Source organism: Sinocyclocheilus grahami, unplaced genomic scaffold (assembly GCF_001515645.1).
Source record: "Sinocyclocheilus grahami isolate Dianchi unplaced genomic scaffold, SAMN03320097.WGS_v1.1 scaffold454.1, whole genome shotgun sequence".
NCBI lineage: Eukaryota > Metazoa > Chordata > Actinopteri > Cypriniformes > Cyprinidae > Sinocyclocheilus > Sinocyclocheilus grahami.
The window spans coordinates 770,305-786,194 of NW_015505633.1; the positions used below are offsets into that span (position 1 = coordinate 770,305).

At 37.1% G+C, this 15,890-nt stretch overlaps 1 protein-coding gene across 1 annotated transcript; it reads left to right on the forward strand.

Annotated features, from left to right (window-relative positions):
* fam78aa (family with sequence similarity 78 member Aa) lies at positions 1 to 3,206 on the forward strand. The gene is made up of 3 exons (XM_016234546.1): positions 1 to 286; positions 449 to 918; positions 2,425 to 3,206. The coding sequence occupies exons 2-3, from the start codon at positions 659 to 661 to the stop codon at positions 2,951 to 2,953; spliced, it is 789 nt and encodes a 262-aa protein (XP_016090032.1). The 5' UTR covers positions 1 to 286; positions 449 to 658; the 3' UTR covers positions 2,954 to 3,206.
* Positions 3,207 to 15,890: the final 12,684 nt, after the last annotated feature.

The following is a 15,890-nucleotide window of genomic DNA, read 5'->3' on the forward strand; positions in this document are numbered from 1 at the left end:
GCCAACAGCTGAGGTATTGTATTACGCCCGAGGAACCTGACTAGCCTATAATAGGACAAGGGCGACACAAAGTAACCCGACTGGTCACGCTCAGATATGACGCGGAAATTAAGAGCACCGACATTTGATTTGACACCAGAAATTTTGGTCTCAAGTTATGCCAGAAGACAGCGTGGAGTTCGACCTGTAACGGGACTGTGGATTTAAACTTCAAGTTTAGGACCTTCTGAATTATGGAGCGACTCTGTGCGCAGTGTAACAGGTCGTAATGCCGCACGATTGGACGGTACCTGTCAGATGCTTCTTAGATATTTCTGGTTTTAAGTCAAAGGCACCTTATGAGCTGACATATATTTTAACCAACCAACACGATATAGCTATTTACTCATTTTAAATGTATTATAATAGCTATAAGATTGAATATGTAAGGTTTCTATTGTTGTTTCAGCTTGACTGAAGGAAGGGAAAGACCTGGGATTTATTAATGCTGTATTAAGAGATTACAAGACATGTGAAATGATTCATTATGCTGACATGCCAAGAATCATGTCATAGCACTGTGACCACAGACTTGGGCCCTTTTTCTCTCATCGTGAATGTTACTGCTTCATCTGGATACTGATGGGTGTTTGTGCTGCCAGTCTAAAGAGGCTCCACCATGGGATGTGTACAGAGTGTAAAACACAAGCCAAGTTTTCATGAGAACATCACGGTCCTGGAACTGCAAGCCTCCATTGATGCCAGTCCGACTGTCATCGATGAGTCATCTAATGTGGTTCTGCGATACCGCACGCCTTACTTCAGGGCATCAGCTCAGGTGCAGGTGCCACCCATGCTTTGCAAAGAGATCTGGACCGTTGGCTGGATCCAGGCTTGCAATCAAATGGATTTCTTCAATATATATGGGAATGAAGGAGTGTAAGTGTGTTCATTGTACGAAAAGATACACCTAGCTCCTATATACTTTATTGATTTGGGCCCTGGGAATCTAGCGGCTGATATTCAGATTACCAAAAACACTTTTAAAAATAAAGGTTTATTATTCACATCTATGGTTCCAGGAAGAACCTTTAGCATCCATGGAACTTTTCCACTGCACAAAAGTTTCTATATAGTGGAAAAGTGTTCCTTACATTATTATAATATTCTTCACAAGAATCACAGAAAGCTTCTTTGTGGAACCCAAAATGGTCCTGCATTTCTACAACCTCCCCTTTGGGAACCTTTATTTTCAAGTGAACCCATAAATGGCACACATCATGGGTCTCTAAAGATTTGCACCCAACAATATTCAATGGTAAAATATGTTATTTAATGTATTGTTTGGATAATTACTCTTAACTTTTATTTAAAAATTAAAACCACTCATTCTCAGGTGAAAAAGTACATTTTAAAAATCAAGACAAAAATTACAATAAATTTGCACCTATGTAAGCCGCAAAATTATTTAGCCTAAAAGTAATAATAATAATATTAATAATAAACATTTATGATGCATATTAAGCAGAAATAAAACAATAACACAGTTCTGCATGTCCGTATCAGAAACTACCATCATTTGGTTTACAGGGCAGTAAAATACCATTGAAATATTGTAAAAATGAACTGAACGAACTCAGCTGCTTTTTTCTGTGTAGTTTAGGTGGCATGATGCTACTGAGGAAATATGTAAAAATGATTTTTCAGGATGTTAGTGATGTTTATGGTGCAATTTCCTGAGATTGTTTCCTCAAAAGCAGCAAAGCTGAACACATCCCTAACAGGACAAAAGGCTTGTCCTTTACCAGCATCAGTCCTGAGAAAACTAGCTGAGGCTTTATTTCTACCAAAATTATTCACAACATTCATTCTATAGGAAATTACGGGGTTGTTAATTAAGATCTTATGTAGTCCTTATAACTTTCTTGATTTGAAACTTAAACAAACAAATACTGTTTTACTGTTAATGGCTAGTTTAACCAAAAATGAATTTACTCACTCTCGGGCCATCCAAGATGTAAATGAGTTTGTTTCTTCATTAGAACAGATTTGGAGAAATTTAGCATCACGTCACTTGCTCTCCAATGGATCCTCTTCACTGAATGGGTGCCGTCAGAACACAGCTGATAAAAGCATCACTGGAGAAAGCAATATTAGATATAGAGGACACAACTGAACAGTCTGAATTAAAAAGGTGTTCATGATGTATTTGTTTATTACAAACACACAGCTTTTCCCTTTACAAGACATTCATTGATGGACTGGAGTCGTGTGGATTACTTGTGGATTATTGTTATGTTTTTATCAGCTATTTGGACTCTCATTCTGACGGCACCCATTCACTGCAGAGTTAATATTTAGGGTACATTGCTGATGCAAGAGTGTATTAACTCACTTCATTATAAGAACAACATCTGAATAAGAAGTTTCATCTTCCCTCTGTAGATCCAGCTGGGAGCTCCCAGAGCTGAAATGTGGGCAGATCCAGGCCATTAGTGATTCAGATGGTGTGAATTACCCCTGGTACGGCTGCACCACTGAGATGTACACAATAGTGGGTCCCACTAAGAAGAGTACCAAACTCGCCGTCAGCATGAATGACAACTTCTGCCCAAGTGTGACGTGGAGTGTCCCAGTGGGCACCACCAGCAGTCCCCCTCTCCTGAGCTCCATCCAGAGGGACCAACGCTTCACCACATGGCTAGTGGCCATGAACGAAACCACAGCTGAGATGGTGCTACTCCGAACCATCCGCTGGAGGATGCAGCTCTGCATTAAAGTGGATTCAATGAAGCCTCTGGGTCAAAGAGCCACAGTTGTGGAGCCACTGATCCAGGAACAGCCTCAAGTCCTAGTTAAAAATCAACCCATCCCAACAAATGCCTTGCTTAAGCCTAATGCCAATGATGCCCAGGTTCTAATGTGGCAGCCTAGAAATGGGGAGCCCATTGTGGTCATACCCCCAAAATATTGATCCCATGAAGGATATTTACTTCCAATTTGAACTGAAATGATTCAGTAATGCTCAGTTAAATGAAGAATGGCATGGAGGGAGTGAGTGAGAATAATAGTCAACAGGGTTACCGATTTAAAGTTTTAAAGGAACGAAAATGTATTATTTGTGTATTTATTGATGGTTGATAGGCTGTTTGAAAGGATAGTCCACCTAAAAGTGAAAATGCTCTCATCATTTCCTCAACCTCAAGTCATTCCAAACCTGTATGACTTTTCTTCTGTGGATACAAAATAAGATATTCTGAAAAATGTTGGCAACCATGCAATTTCGAGTCCCATTGACTTCCATAGTATTTTTTATCCATGAAACCATTTAGTTACCAACATGCTTCAAAATATCTTCTTTTACATTCCACAGAAGAAAGACGATGCATAGAGGTTTGGAACAACATGAGGAAACAAATGATGACAACATTTTTATTTTTGGGTGGACTGTCCCTTTAAGGGCACACATTTATCATATTGTGTACGGTTTTGTTTTAAAATATTTTTAATATTTGTAATTTGTAAGACAAAACTGTGTGTGGCCTTTGCACACTTGGCTATGGACTGAAATGTGGCCTTATGAAACCTACTGTAAACAAAACAGAAATTGTTTGTTCACACAGTACGAGTGGATCATTAAATGTATAATGGAGGTATATTTATTTTTAGTCTGGTGTGGCCAATGTTTTACAAACAAATGTTGCCTTTTATTTTGTGCAATTACAGGAAACACATTTACAAACATCACTTGTGTCCGTGGCATCTTACAGGATGTTCTGTGAACTAGAACTGTGAATAATTTAGTTGTCTTCTCATGTTTTAAGAGGCAGCTTTTCAGGTGCAAAAAAAAGCTGAGTTTCAGGTACTTCATCTTGTTTTTAGACTTGGAAAACCTTAAGGTGGGGGATACGGTGGAAACTCTACAATAAAATCAGTGTGTAACAATATACTTTACTGTGTTTTTTTTAGTTTTGTTATCACAACTTCACTAAAAAGCAGACAGCTATACTGACTTTGTCAGTTTAAATAAGATCTAAAATGATCCTACAAGTAGAATTTGCTTTACAACAGCATTTGAACTTCATAGGCCTGATTTATTTGATAACTATGACCAATAATTGTATCAGAATCACACAAACTTTGTTCTTTGTTTGAGAGCGTCCTCTCAACAGGGACCATACGACCTGATTCTAAAATACTCCAAGTTGTCCTATTTTGTACTCTTATGAATTCATTTAAATCTCAAAAGTCTTGTATCTGCAGAGACGCTGTGGGCATCCTTATTTGTCACATTGTTACTGTAAATGAATCAGTGACTAGAAAATCTGACTGTTTAATTTAGCAAAGGGTAGGGTGATTTTTAATTTAATTTCAACTTCCAACAAGACGTTCCCCGAAGACTTATAGGCATAAATAAGTTCTTACAGGAACAACAACAGACACAGTGCATTTGTGTATATATACCTGTAAGTAATCAAGTGTTCATTTTGATGTAAATATCCAAATTAACTTGCTGCTTTTTAAATTAACAGTACATTTTCTGATAATTATAGATAGCAGTGGGACTTTCAGCTGTGTCCAAAAGTCTAAAACCACTGGTGAAAATTATTTTTAATAATTGAATTACAATGAATTACAAATTATGATACAAGCATGTTTTGCTTTAAAAACAGCAGCACTGGAGTTGCAAGAATTTGGTAAATATGTGTAAATTCCAAGGTTCAAAATTTACTGACAATCAAAGAGTTTTTTTTGTTAATTATTTATTTATTTATTTTAATCCTAAAACTTGTTTATTTCCAGGTTTAAATTTGATCCTAGATTTTTTTTTTCTTTTTGGACCCCAGTGCTCACTAAACATCTGTTTGGATTAGGATTTTTTTGTGGATTTTTGATTGCTGTTTTTGCATTATATTAAATATATACAGCAATAAATCAATCAATCAATAAATGACATATGTATGTTTCTTAAATGTTTTGTTTAACTGCTGAAGAGAGAAGATGCTTCAAACAAGAAAGCTTGTGATATAGAACTGTATGAGAAATGTGTTTAAATGCTTAGATGACCCACTGAATTATACACGAGTTTAATGATTCTTTGTGCTCTTGCACTGTGACTGCCCCTCCCTCCATGTCTCATACTTTCTATTGTTATGAGGCCCACAAACACACACACGCAAACACACCTGGAGAAAACACTGGAGATCGCTCAGTACTGGTGAGCAGGTAGTCCAAATGACATCTTCTGACCACCCAGCTTTACAAATGTTTCCTGAATGGAAAAAACAATATATGAGCTATGAGGTGAGTTTGGGTTCTTGTTCCGTGATACAATCTTTATGTTTTAAACTTTCAGGCTTTTATAGACTCTAATAGTTGTATTTGTAACTTTCAGACCCTGACATCTCTGTTGAACAAGGAAGACAGGCTTAACCTCATTTGTTATGGTAAGAGCATCAACATGTTGGGTAATTTTCACTGCTGAAGTCTAGTTATGTGAGAATATTCCACTATTAAAATAATGTATCATAGTCATTTGCATATTTGCAAGATTGTCACACTGTTAAAATGAGTAAAAAAAAAAAAAAATGCTGCCAGGACATATTTATGACTGTCACATACAGCAGTATAATCTCATAAATTATTCCCTTTGTAATTAAATGCATGATAGATTTTGACTTTCTATGGCAGGTATCCTCACAATATCAAAGGTGAAGCAGGTCAAATGAATCATTAATAACTTTGCAAAGCTGAATGCTTAATAAGGGAAAGGATTGAGATGTGAATGGCTGTATGAAGGGAGTAAGTGAATAACATTATGACTACATTTTCATTCATCCATCAGTAATAATGAAACACTTTATAGGAAACAGTCAAAGGTCTTTGACAAAAGAGTTCTTCAAAAGCTGTGAGGAAGAGCTGAACAAGGTGAACCTCTTCTTTTCAGGTAGACAACTCTAAAGTACTGTGTGCGGATCATTAACAATACATGTGGATACATATTCAGTATGACCTATTTCTATTTTATAGAGAAGCTATCAGAAGTTCACTACAGACTGGTAACACTTGGGATCGTAGCTCAGGAAGTTTCTGGATCCAAAGTTCAAGGAGATAATTGTGGCATCAGTGTTGTCCCACCTACCAAAAGAAGAAGAACCAATCTAAAACAAATCAAAATTGCAGTTGGTGAACTATACCTGAGCTTGGCCTTTCTGCAAAAATACCAGGTGCTCTTTAAAACTAATAACTTTTGGGTTTTAATATATATTTGTACTAGCAAAGCTGAATTACTACAGCAATCATTACTCCAGTCTGCAGTGTCACATGATCCTTCATAAAACCAAAAAATATATGGTGGTGGCTGTATATATATATATATATACAATTTCAAATTAAATTGACCTTATCCACCTTTTTCTTCAACGCGGAAATAAGCCTATGGGTGAGACTTCCGGTTCATTAGCCGATATAGGTAAATAACGAGGAGAATAACAACGTGCAGTAAATGGTAAAACTGTTTGCAATACAAACCAGTGTGTTCATAATTAATATAATATATTAAAATAATATGATAAGACACACCAACTTTCAATATCAAGCAGCAAAATGAACTGTTTTGTTCAGCTAAAAATAGCTGGAAGGAGTGGACGCAGATGAGACCGGAAGCCAGACCCATAGAATTTACAAATGGCCGCGCCCATTTTTACGACAAGAAAAAGGTGGATACTACGGGGCAGTTGAATGCTTGAATCTGATTGGCTGTTGAACATTCTGAAGTGTACAATTATTTTCAGGGAAGCGAACGTAGTTCAAGGCAGCTCTCTTGACCACATTAGAGTTCCATCTCACTTCACATAGTTAACTGTAATAATGGAAATTAGCACACAGTACCTATACAGCACACAGGAATTACTGCAATCACACGTGCTCGCACACTACAGTCACGCAGTTAGTACAAAAAGTGTTGTCAGCGCTGCTCTGATGATTTTATCCGTTAACCTTCAGATATAGTGTAGCATACACATGACATTTCTCACTAGCGAGGTAATAACAGCGCTGTTTAGAGACGCTGCTGCAGAACACTATTGAGGGACACACAGAAGTAATTCTAATTCACACAAGCTCTTTCTCTCTTTCTCTGTGTGTCTCTGTCTCTCTCGCTCTCTTTCTAATAACTCATTAATAACTGCATTAGAATGCTATCAACGGCTCAAGCCTCCATTACCAGCTTTAAAATGATGTTTTGGAACTAGCAAAAGAGGCTTTGGATGAGATGCGGAAGAAATAATCCTACTCACAATAGCGATTTAAGTACAAAAACTGGAAGAATCCCTTTAAATATATCATCTGATCGATGTCTTCTTGAGGGGTGGTCACAATATAAGCGGAATAATTGACTCCGGGCCCTTGAATTATTAGAAAAATAATGCACACCCGAGGTGAAACAACCACGACGCACCACCTCGGGTGTGCATTATTTTTCTAATAATTCAACGGCTCGTCGTCAATTCGTCAATTAACATATTACAGTTACCACGTACAATCTTTTCTTTAAAAACTAAAATGGCATAAAATGTGGCCAATTGTGCAATTGTGCTTTTTCTAGGAATTTAACTACAAGTGTTTCTGCAAGATCACCACAATGTATGATTCAAAGTTTGGTTGTGAACATGGCCTAAAATGGAGAAATGAAAGGCTTGACACATCTCTGCTCAACACAGACAGAGGCAAATGTGAACATCTCATGTCTAAACTGGAGGCGAGTATGTAGCACTGCAACCGTTCCTTTAGTTCACTTTATTCATCACAAGACATCCAGCTCCTGGATAAAACACTGAATGTGATTCTACAGACGTTCATGATTCAGCTGGAAGGGGGTGACAAATTGAGAGCGATGAAAAGACTTGAGGTCCCACCAATGGACAAAACACCGGTAAGAACAAAAAACCTCACCTGTGAAATAAAACTGTCTATCTGTCAATCAGCAAGTATACTAAATCATGTTTACCAGTTAAACAGACTAAGGGCCAGATTTACTAAACAGGGCAAATTAGCGTGAGACTGCAATGCCAAAAAAAGGGTGATCTACAGACAATGTGCAAATTAAAGAACAGTGACGGCACCATGAGCGAGCCGGATGGGGTCTGGTCTGGCCGCTTCAGTCCCTGTGACCCCCACGACCGTAACAAGCAGAGCCGATGATAATCAGGTGCGATGTAATCTCCTTAACAACACAGTTAAGACGTTTATCTTTGAGTGTTAAATAATGGCACAAATACCAGTAAACTGACTACTGGAAAACCTTCATAAATCGTCTTGCATGAATCATTTAAAGGGGTCATATGATGTTGCTAAAAAGAACATTATTTGGTGTATTTGGTGTAATGAAATGTGTTTATGCGGTTTAAGGTTAAAAAAACACATTATTTTCCACATAATGTACATTATTGTTTGTCCTCTATGCCCCGCCTTTCTGAAATGCGTCACTTTTTACAAAGCTCATCGGTCTGAAAAGCGAGGTGTGCTCTGATTGGCCAGCTATCCAGTGCGCTGTGATTGGCTGAATACCTCAAGCGTGAGACAGAAATGTTACACCCCCTTACCATACTGTGTTAATATAATATATTAAAATAATATGATAAGACACACCAACTTTCAATATCAAGCAGCAAAATGAACTGTTTTGTTCAGCTAAAAATAGCTGGAAGGAGTGGACGCAGATGAGACCGGAAGCCAGACCCATAGAATTTACAAATGGCCGCGCCCATTTTTACGACAAGAAAAAGGTGGATACTACGGGGCAGTTGAATGCTTGAATCTGATTGGCTGTTGAACATTCTGAAGTGTACAATTATTTTCAGGGAAGCGAACGTAGTTCAAGGCAGCTCTCTTGACCACATTAGAGTTCCATCTCACTTCACATAGTTAACTGTAATAATGGAAATTAGCACACAGTACCTATACAGCACACAGGAATTACTGCAATCACACGTGCTCGCACACTACAGTCACGCAGTTAGTACAAAAAGTGTTGTCAGCGCTGCTCTGATGATTTTATCCGTTAACCTTCAGATATAGTGTAGCATACACATGACATTTCTCACTAGCGAGGTAATAACAGCGCTGTTTAGAGACGCTGCTGCAGAACACTATTGAGGGACACACAGAAGTAATTCTAATTCACACAAGCTCTTTCTCTCTTTCTCTGTGTGTCTCTGTCTCTCTCGCTCTCTTTCTAATAACTCATTAATAACTGCATTAGAATGCTATCAACGGCTCAAGCCTCCATTACCAGCTTTAAAATGATGTTTTGGAACTAGCAAAAGAGGCTTTGGATGAGATGCGGAAGAAATAATCCTACTCACAATAGCGATTTAAGTACAAAAACCGGAAGAATCCCTTTAAATATATCATCTGATCGATGTCTTCTTGAGGGGTGGTCACAATATAAGCGGAATAATTGACTCCGGGCCCTTGAATTATTAGAAAAATAATGCACACCCGTGGTGTAACCCGAGTGTGCATTATTTTTCTAAGAATTCAACGGCCCGTTGTCAATTATTCCTTTTTTATATATATATAAAAATAAAAATATATAAAAATACTGAAAGATAATATAAAAAAGTTAACTTATTTTATTTCAGCTAGTTGCAAAAGCAACATTTCTCATTTTCATTTAATTTAATTTGATTTGATGTACAAAAATAATTACAACAAAAATAAATAGAGATATAAAAAACAGTAACTAATCAAACTGACAAAAGCACATCAAAATGACTATAATTTCAATTAAAATGAAAAAGAAATCAGAAAATTAGGGCTGTCAGTCGATTCATATTTTTAATCTAATTAATTACAGGATGTGCCGAATAATCTAATTAATCACATCTAATCGCACATGAATATTGGCTGAGAAATTGCCCCCAAAAAGATCATTTAAAGTCATTATTGTGTTAGATGAGCATTAAATACTCATTACAACAAATACTTTTAAAAATATTATTTATTTATTGAACAACAGCCTATCAATTAGGCAACAATGGTCATGACTTTTTTTTTTTATTATTATTGAACATAAGCCCTTGGTCATACAATGACTACAATGGTCATATGTTAACAGAAACAGTTAACCTGACCTCAATTCTTCTTATTTACCATTCAACCAGTTGCTAAGACGAACTAACTTTTTTACATTTTCTGAGTGTAAAGATGCCCTCTTCTTTTGGACAATGTTGCCAGCCAGTGAGAAATGTATTTCGCATGGTACAGTGGTTGCAGGGGTGGCCTAATATTTGCAAGCTTAGAAAGACCATTTAACATGGGCCCCTGCATGAGCTGACCACCACTGTAGAGGACACGTATCCATCTCAATACTGGGCTCAGCTCTGTAATGGTTTAGAGCATTGCTAAGCTCATTTTCCTATTTTCTAGCATCTTCTCAAGGCTGGACCACACCTGTTCTCTCTCTCCTCATACATTATATACACGTATATTGTCTAACAAACATTGTAAAATATAAAGTTAAAAACTAATTTAAAATATTATTCAAATCTATATTTGAGACAACTATTGATTCCAGTAGAATTTGATGTTAGCGTGTGTCTGTACACATGCTATACATGTGGCTACACTAACAAATGTGACACTAATATGCATAGAAATATATATAGAAACATGTAAATATTGAAATAGTGGAACTAGCAAAAGAGGCTTTGGATGAGATGCGGAAGAAATAATCCTACTCACAATAGCGATTTAAGTACAAAAACTGGAAGAATCCCTTTAAATATATCATCTGATCGATGTCTTCTTGAGGGGTGGTCACAATATAAGCGGAATAATTGACTCCGGGCCCTTGAATTATTAGAAAAATAATGCACACCCGAGGTGAAACAACCACGACGCACCACCTCGGGTGTGCATTATTTTTCTAATAATTCAACGGCTCGTCGTCAATTATTCCGTACACATATTACAGTTACCACGTACAATCTTTTCTTTAAAAACTAAAATGGCATAAAATGTGGCCAATTGTGCTGGAACTTTTTTTCTAGGAATTTAACTACAAGTGTTTCTGCAAGATCACCACAATGTATGATTCAAAGTTTGGTTGTGAACATGGCCTAAAATGGAGAAATGAAAGGCTTGACACATCTCTGCTCAACACAGACAGAGGCAAATGTGAACATCTCATGTCTAAACTGGAGGCGAGTATGTAGCACTGCAACCGTTCCTTTAGTTCACTTTATTCATCACAAGACATCCAGCTCCTGGATAAAACACTGAATGTGATTCTACAGACGTTCATGATTCAGCTGGAAGGGGGTGACAAATTGAGAGCGATGAAAAGACTTGAGGTCCCACCAATGGACAAAACACCGGTAAGAACAAAAAACCTCACCTGTGAAATAAAACTGTCTATCTGTCAATCAGCAAGTATACTAAATCATGTTTACCAGTTAAACAGACTAAGGGCCAGATTTACTAAACAGGGCAAATTAGCGTGAGACTGCAATGCCAAAAAAAGGGTGATCTACAGACAATGTGCAAATTAAAGAACAGTGACGGCACCATGAGCGAGCCGGATGGGGTCTGGTCTGGCCGCTTCAGTCCCTGTGACCCCCACGACCGTAACAAGCAGAGCCGATGATAATCAGGTGCGATGTAATCTCCTTAACAACACAGTTAAGACGTTTATCTTTGAGTGTTAAATAATGGCACAAATACCAGTAAACTGACTACTGGAAAACCTTCATAAATCGTCTTGCATGAATCATTTAAAGGGGTCATATGATGTTGCTAAAAAGAACATTATTTGGTGTATTTGGTGTAATGAAATGTGTTTATGCGGTTTAAGGTTAAAAAAACACATTATTTTCCACATAATGTACATTATTGTTTGTCCTCTATGCCCCGCCTTTCTGAAATGCGTCACTTTTTACAAAGCTCATCGGTCTGAAAAGCGAGGTGTGCTCTGATTGGCCAGCTATCCAGTGCGCTGTGATTGGCTGAATACCTCAAGCGTGAGACAGAAATGTTACACCCCCTTACCATACTGTGTTTCCATCATACAGTCTATTGTTTCCATGTGTCCAGGTGCGACAAAACCAATAAAACCCATTACAAACGAGGCATTTGTTGCATCCAGTGGGGACATAATTACTGATTGTAATGACTTATACTGTGTTTTTACGCTTTGCGTTGCGTATTGCGCCACGTAAACATAAAACCATGTCTGCATTTGTGATCGGAGAAATTACAAACAATAAGCGCTACTCTGCACTGCTCAAACTCGCGTTTGAATCATCAGTGGCAAATTCTTTAAATATAAAAAACATACTTACAGGCTGTGAGTCAGAAGCGGCAGACGAGTCGTTTTAGGAGGGCGTGGACAAGTCTTAACTTTTATAAAGAATATCTCTTTGGATTTGAGACTTTAGTCTTTGCAACTTTACAGATCTTCTTTATGCACCAAGAGCTTGTAACACTCCAAAGAGAAAGGACAAATTGAAATCGCATCATATGACCCCTTTAAATAATCTACTCCCTTAAACGTTGTGTCTGAAAAGGAAACTCCTACGAATTCATATCCAATAAGGTCAGTCCATGCCTTTTCATTGCTAATTTTTCACTGCGTGTCTTTACTAAATCCTGACAGCAGTTTTTTTATGCCAAAAGAATGTTTGCATTGACACAAGCTGTTAGTAAATCTGCCCCAACACATTTTTTTTTTGAAAAGCAGACATTAAAAATTAAATTATTTGCTTTAAATGGGTGTACTATTACTTAAACAAAAGATTAATATATTTCGTTTTTTTTGCTGTACTGTAACACTCACGCACATCAAATATGCTATAGTAAAACTAAATCTAAATATATCTTATCTAAAATCAGATGCAAGATTTTTTGTTCTTAAAGGGCATAATTTGGTTTATTTAATTATTATTTAACATGTTTTACAAACTTGTGTTGTACTGATATTAATCATTTGCCTTCATTACTTTCCCATGCTTTTTAAAATTTAAAAAGCATGGCAATACGGAATACATTTATTAAAATAAATTTAAATACGGAATAATCTACATCCTCCATCATGAAGCTAAAGTCCTTTTTGACCAGTGAAGCCAGTTTAGTCAGAATTTTATATAGAAAGATAAATTAATTCAACACTCTTACACGTTATAGTCTTTTTTCCTCTGTACAAAGAAAGTCGGATTGTGGACAATGTTTCGGATTGGCTTTGCTTGTGGCCTCATCATGGCTTTACTTACAACTATAGCTTTCAGAGGTTGGTAAAGTCTTTCATTTCCCCCATTTCTCTCTAGACAACTGTAAACAAACTATAACAATGTCATATAATATCTGATATTCTATTAGATAGTCTCCATTCCCTCTTAATAATCCATATACTATGCATGCAAAAATAGAATTATAATATAGTGGCATATCTCAAGTCATATCCCTCTGTATCTATTTGTTAGTTGTTATGTTCTAAGTAGGTAACATATCCAATTGTCTTGAAAGTGTTAAATGAAACAGACCGGGAGCTCCTGAAGCGTCAGCTGCAGCTTTACAAGGGAACTTTCCTGCTGATTGAATTTCTGTTCCTGATTGGACTGAACCTGTACTGCTTTAATATATCAGCAATAAATCACACGCTCATCTTTGGACTGGATCCCAGAGATCACCTCTCATACTACCATATTTTCGAGGTGAGTTATAGTGAAATCATGTTTAGTAATATTGTGATTGCTGTGCTGAGGCCTCATATGTTTGCCTGTGTAATGCAGATGGCCGGGGGTCTGACTGTGTGCTGGTGCACCAGTGTATTGGCTAGTCTTCATCCTTCTGTGTTGTCGGTCCCACAGCAGCTCCACCCACTTCTTTTTCACAGCTTCCTCCTGTTTCTGCTACTAAACCCTTTCTCCATATTTCACACCCAGGCTCGTCGCTGGCTCATAGTCACAATGGTAAGACATAGCAAAGATAGGACCTGACTTTTTTTTTGTTTTTTATGTTAGTCTGTGTATTAGTAGTAGGAATTATTTAGTGGCTCTCTCTGCAGGTTACACTGACAAGCCCAGAACAAAAAGGTACCCAAACTCTCGCTAGGGCAGTACACTTTCAAAAGGTACTAATATGCACACTTTAGGTTCTAATATACTTTTAAAATTACTAATATGCACCTTTAAGGTACTAATATGTAACTTAATTTGAAAGATGAACCTTTTAGCTTTTGTACCTCAGGGTACCACCCCAGTGACAGCTTTTGTACCGTTTACTGATAATGTACATATAGCCACAAATGTCTTTACCAGTGAGTCATTGAATTATTCGCTCAACTGATTTGCTGATTCATTTAGAAACTGTCCTAATGCCCACACTTGTGTTCTTTGCACTTGACCACTTGTCTACTTACATGACATTTTTCTTGTATTTGGCCCAATTGTTCAAATGGGTGTGAAGGCCGCAAGTACGCATACAACTTTTAATTACTGATAGGACAAACTTACATAGTGTTATAAAATTGCAAGGAAAAAAGCTTTATAATTGCAATTTAAAATAAACTCCTAAATGTCTGTTCAGTTGTCCCTATGTAACAGACAACACAATTTAATTAAGTAATAAAAAGCAGTTGCTAGCATTTTACAAAACAAACATACTCATCTCTCGGTCAATAAAATGTGCAACACTTCACATTTTACTACAAAATGATATGTAATTTCTAAATAATTTAACTAACACTGTAAGGTTTTCCTCAACATTGAGCAATTTCGGGGAACATGAGTTCCTGAACATGATGAATAATGAGATGTACCTCCTCATTGAATCATTCATTCAATTGATTCATTCAGAAACACTGATTTATTCATGAACAAAGCACCGCTACTGTGTTTTGTGCAAAGACACCCTATGATTTATTCTCTTTTGGTTTCATTTGGACACTTTTTGTTGGTAGACCAGAAATAGACAAAAAAACTTTAATATTGCATCTAGAATGTAACTTTCCTAAAATATGAATATCTTCATTTCATACCTTGTTTATTAATATCTTATGTAAAAGCAATATCACACTTGCAAACATTTTACACCACCTCTATAGAGGACCTTGGCAGACACGTTTAATGTTCATGTTGAAATCTTGTCTGTATTAATAATCAGGGTATATTTATTTTCACCTAGAGCCTTGTTGTCTTTGCTGTACAAAGTTTTGCTGATAGTACACATTTTACCTGCAGTACTCTCAAGAGAATGCATCATCATATGCAGCATCCTCATTTATGCATTAAAATGTCTATATTACAGAGTAAGGTCTTGGCAGCCCCTTTTCAGCCTGTGAGCTTTGCAGAATGCTGGCTAGCTGATCAATTCAACAGTCTTAGCCCCCTGTTCCTTGGCTTGAGGGATCTGCTGTGCTTCTATACATATCAGATCAACTGGAGAGATATGTGGTCTGACAGCCCTCTATCCGCAGGTAACCATTTAATTGCTCCTGTATTTGTGCCTCCAGAATTATTATATATATATATTATATACTGAAAATGAGACACATATCAAGGAAAAATTCAGTTTTAGGGCAGAATTACTTATCAAAGTTTGTAGAACTATATGTTTCAAGACACCTCTTTATATTCCTGTCTTGTTTTAGTTGAGATTTTCTTCTGTCTACAGTGAGTCTGGACTGTGGACTTTATAGTATGCCTATAACCTGTCTGATCCAGTGCTTTCCACCATGGCTGAGATTTGCACAATGCCTGAGGTGCTTCTGGGACACTGGCCACAAGCTACATCTCCTGAATGCAGGAAAATACTTCACTGTGTTTCTTATGGTCACCTTCGCCAGCCTCTACAACATGGCCAGAGGTACACACCAAATGAATGGGTATAAATATTTTCAGAAAATGTCTTCT

What these genes read in the sequence shown, in the direction of transcription:
- fam78aa (XM_016234546.1), top strand. Translation starts at nt 659, where the DNA reads ATGGGATGTGTACAGAGTGTAAAACACAAGCCAAGTTTTCATGAGAAC. An exon ending in ATATATGGGAATGAAGGAGT is followed by an intron (nt 919 to 2,424) that starts GTAAGTGTGTTC and finishes TTCCCTCTGTAG; the next exon opens with ATCCAGCTGGGAGCTCCCAG.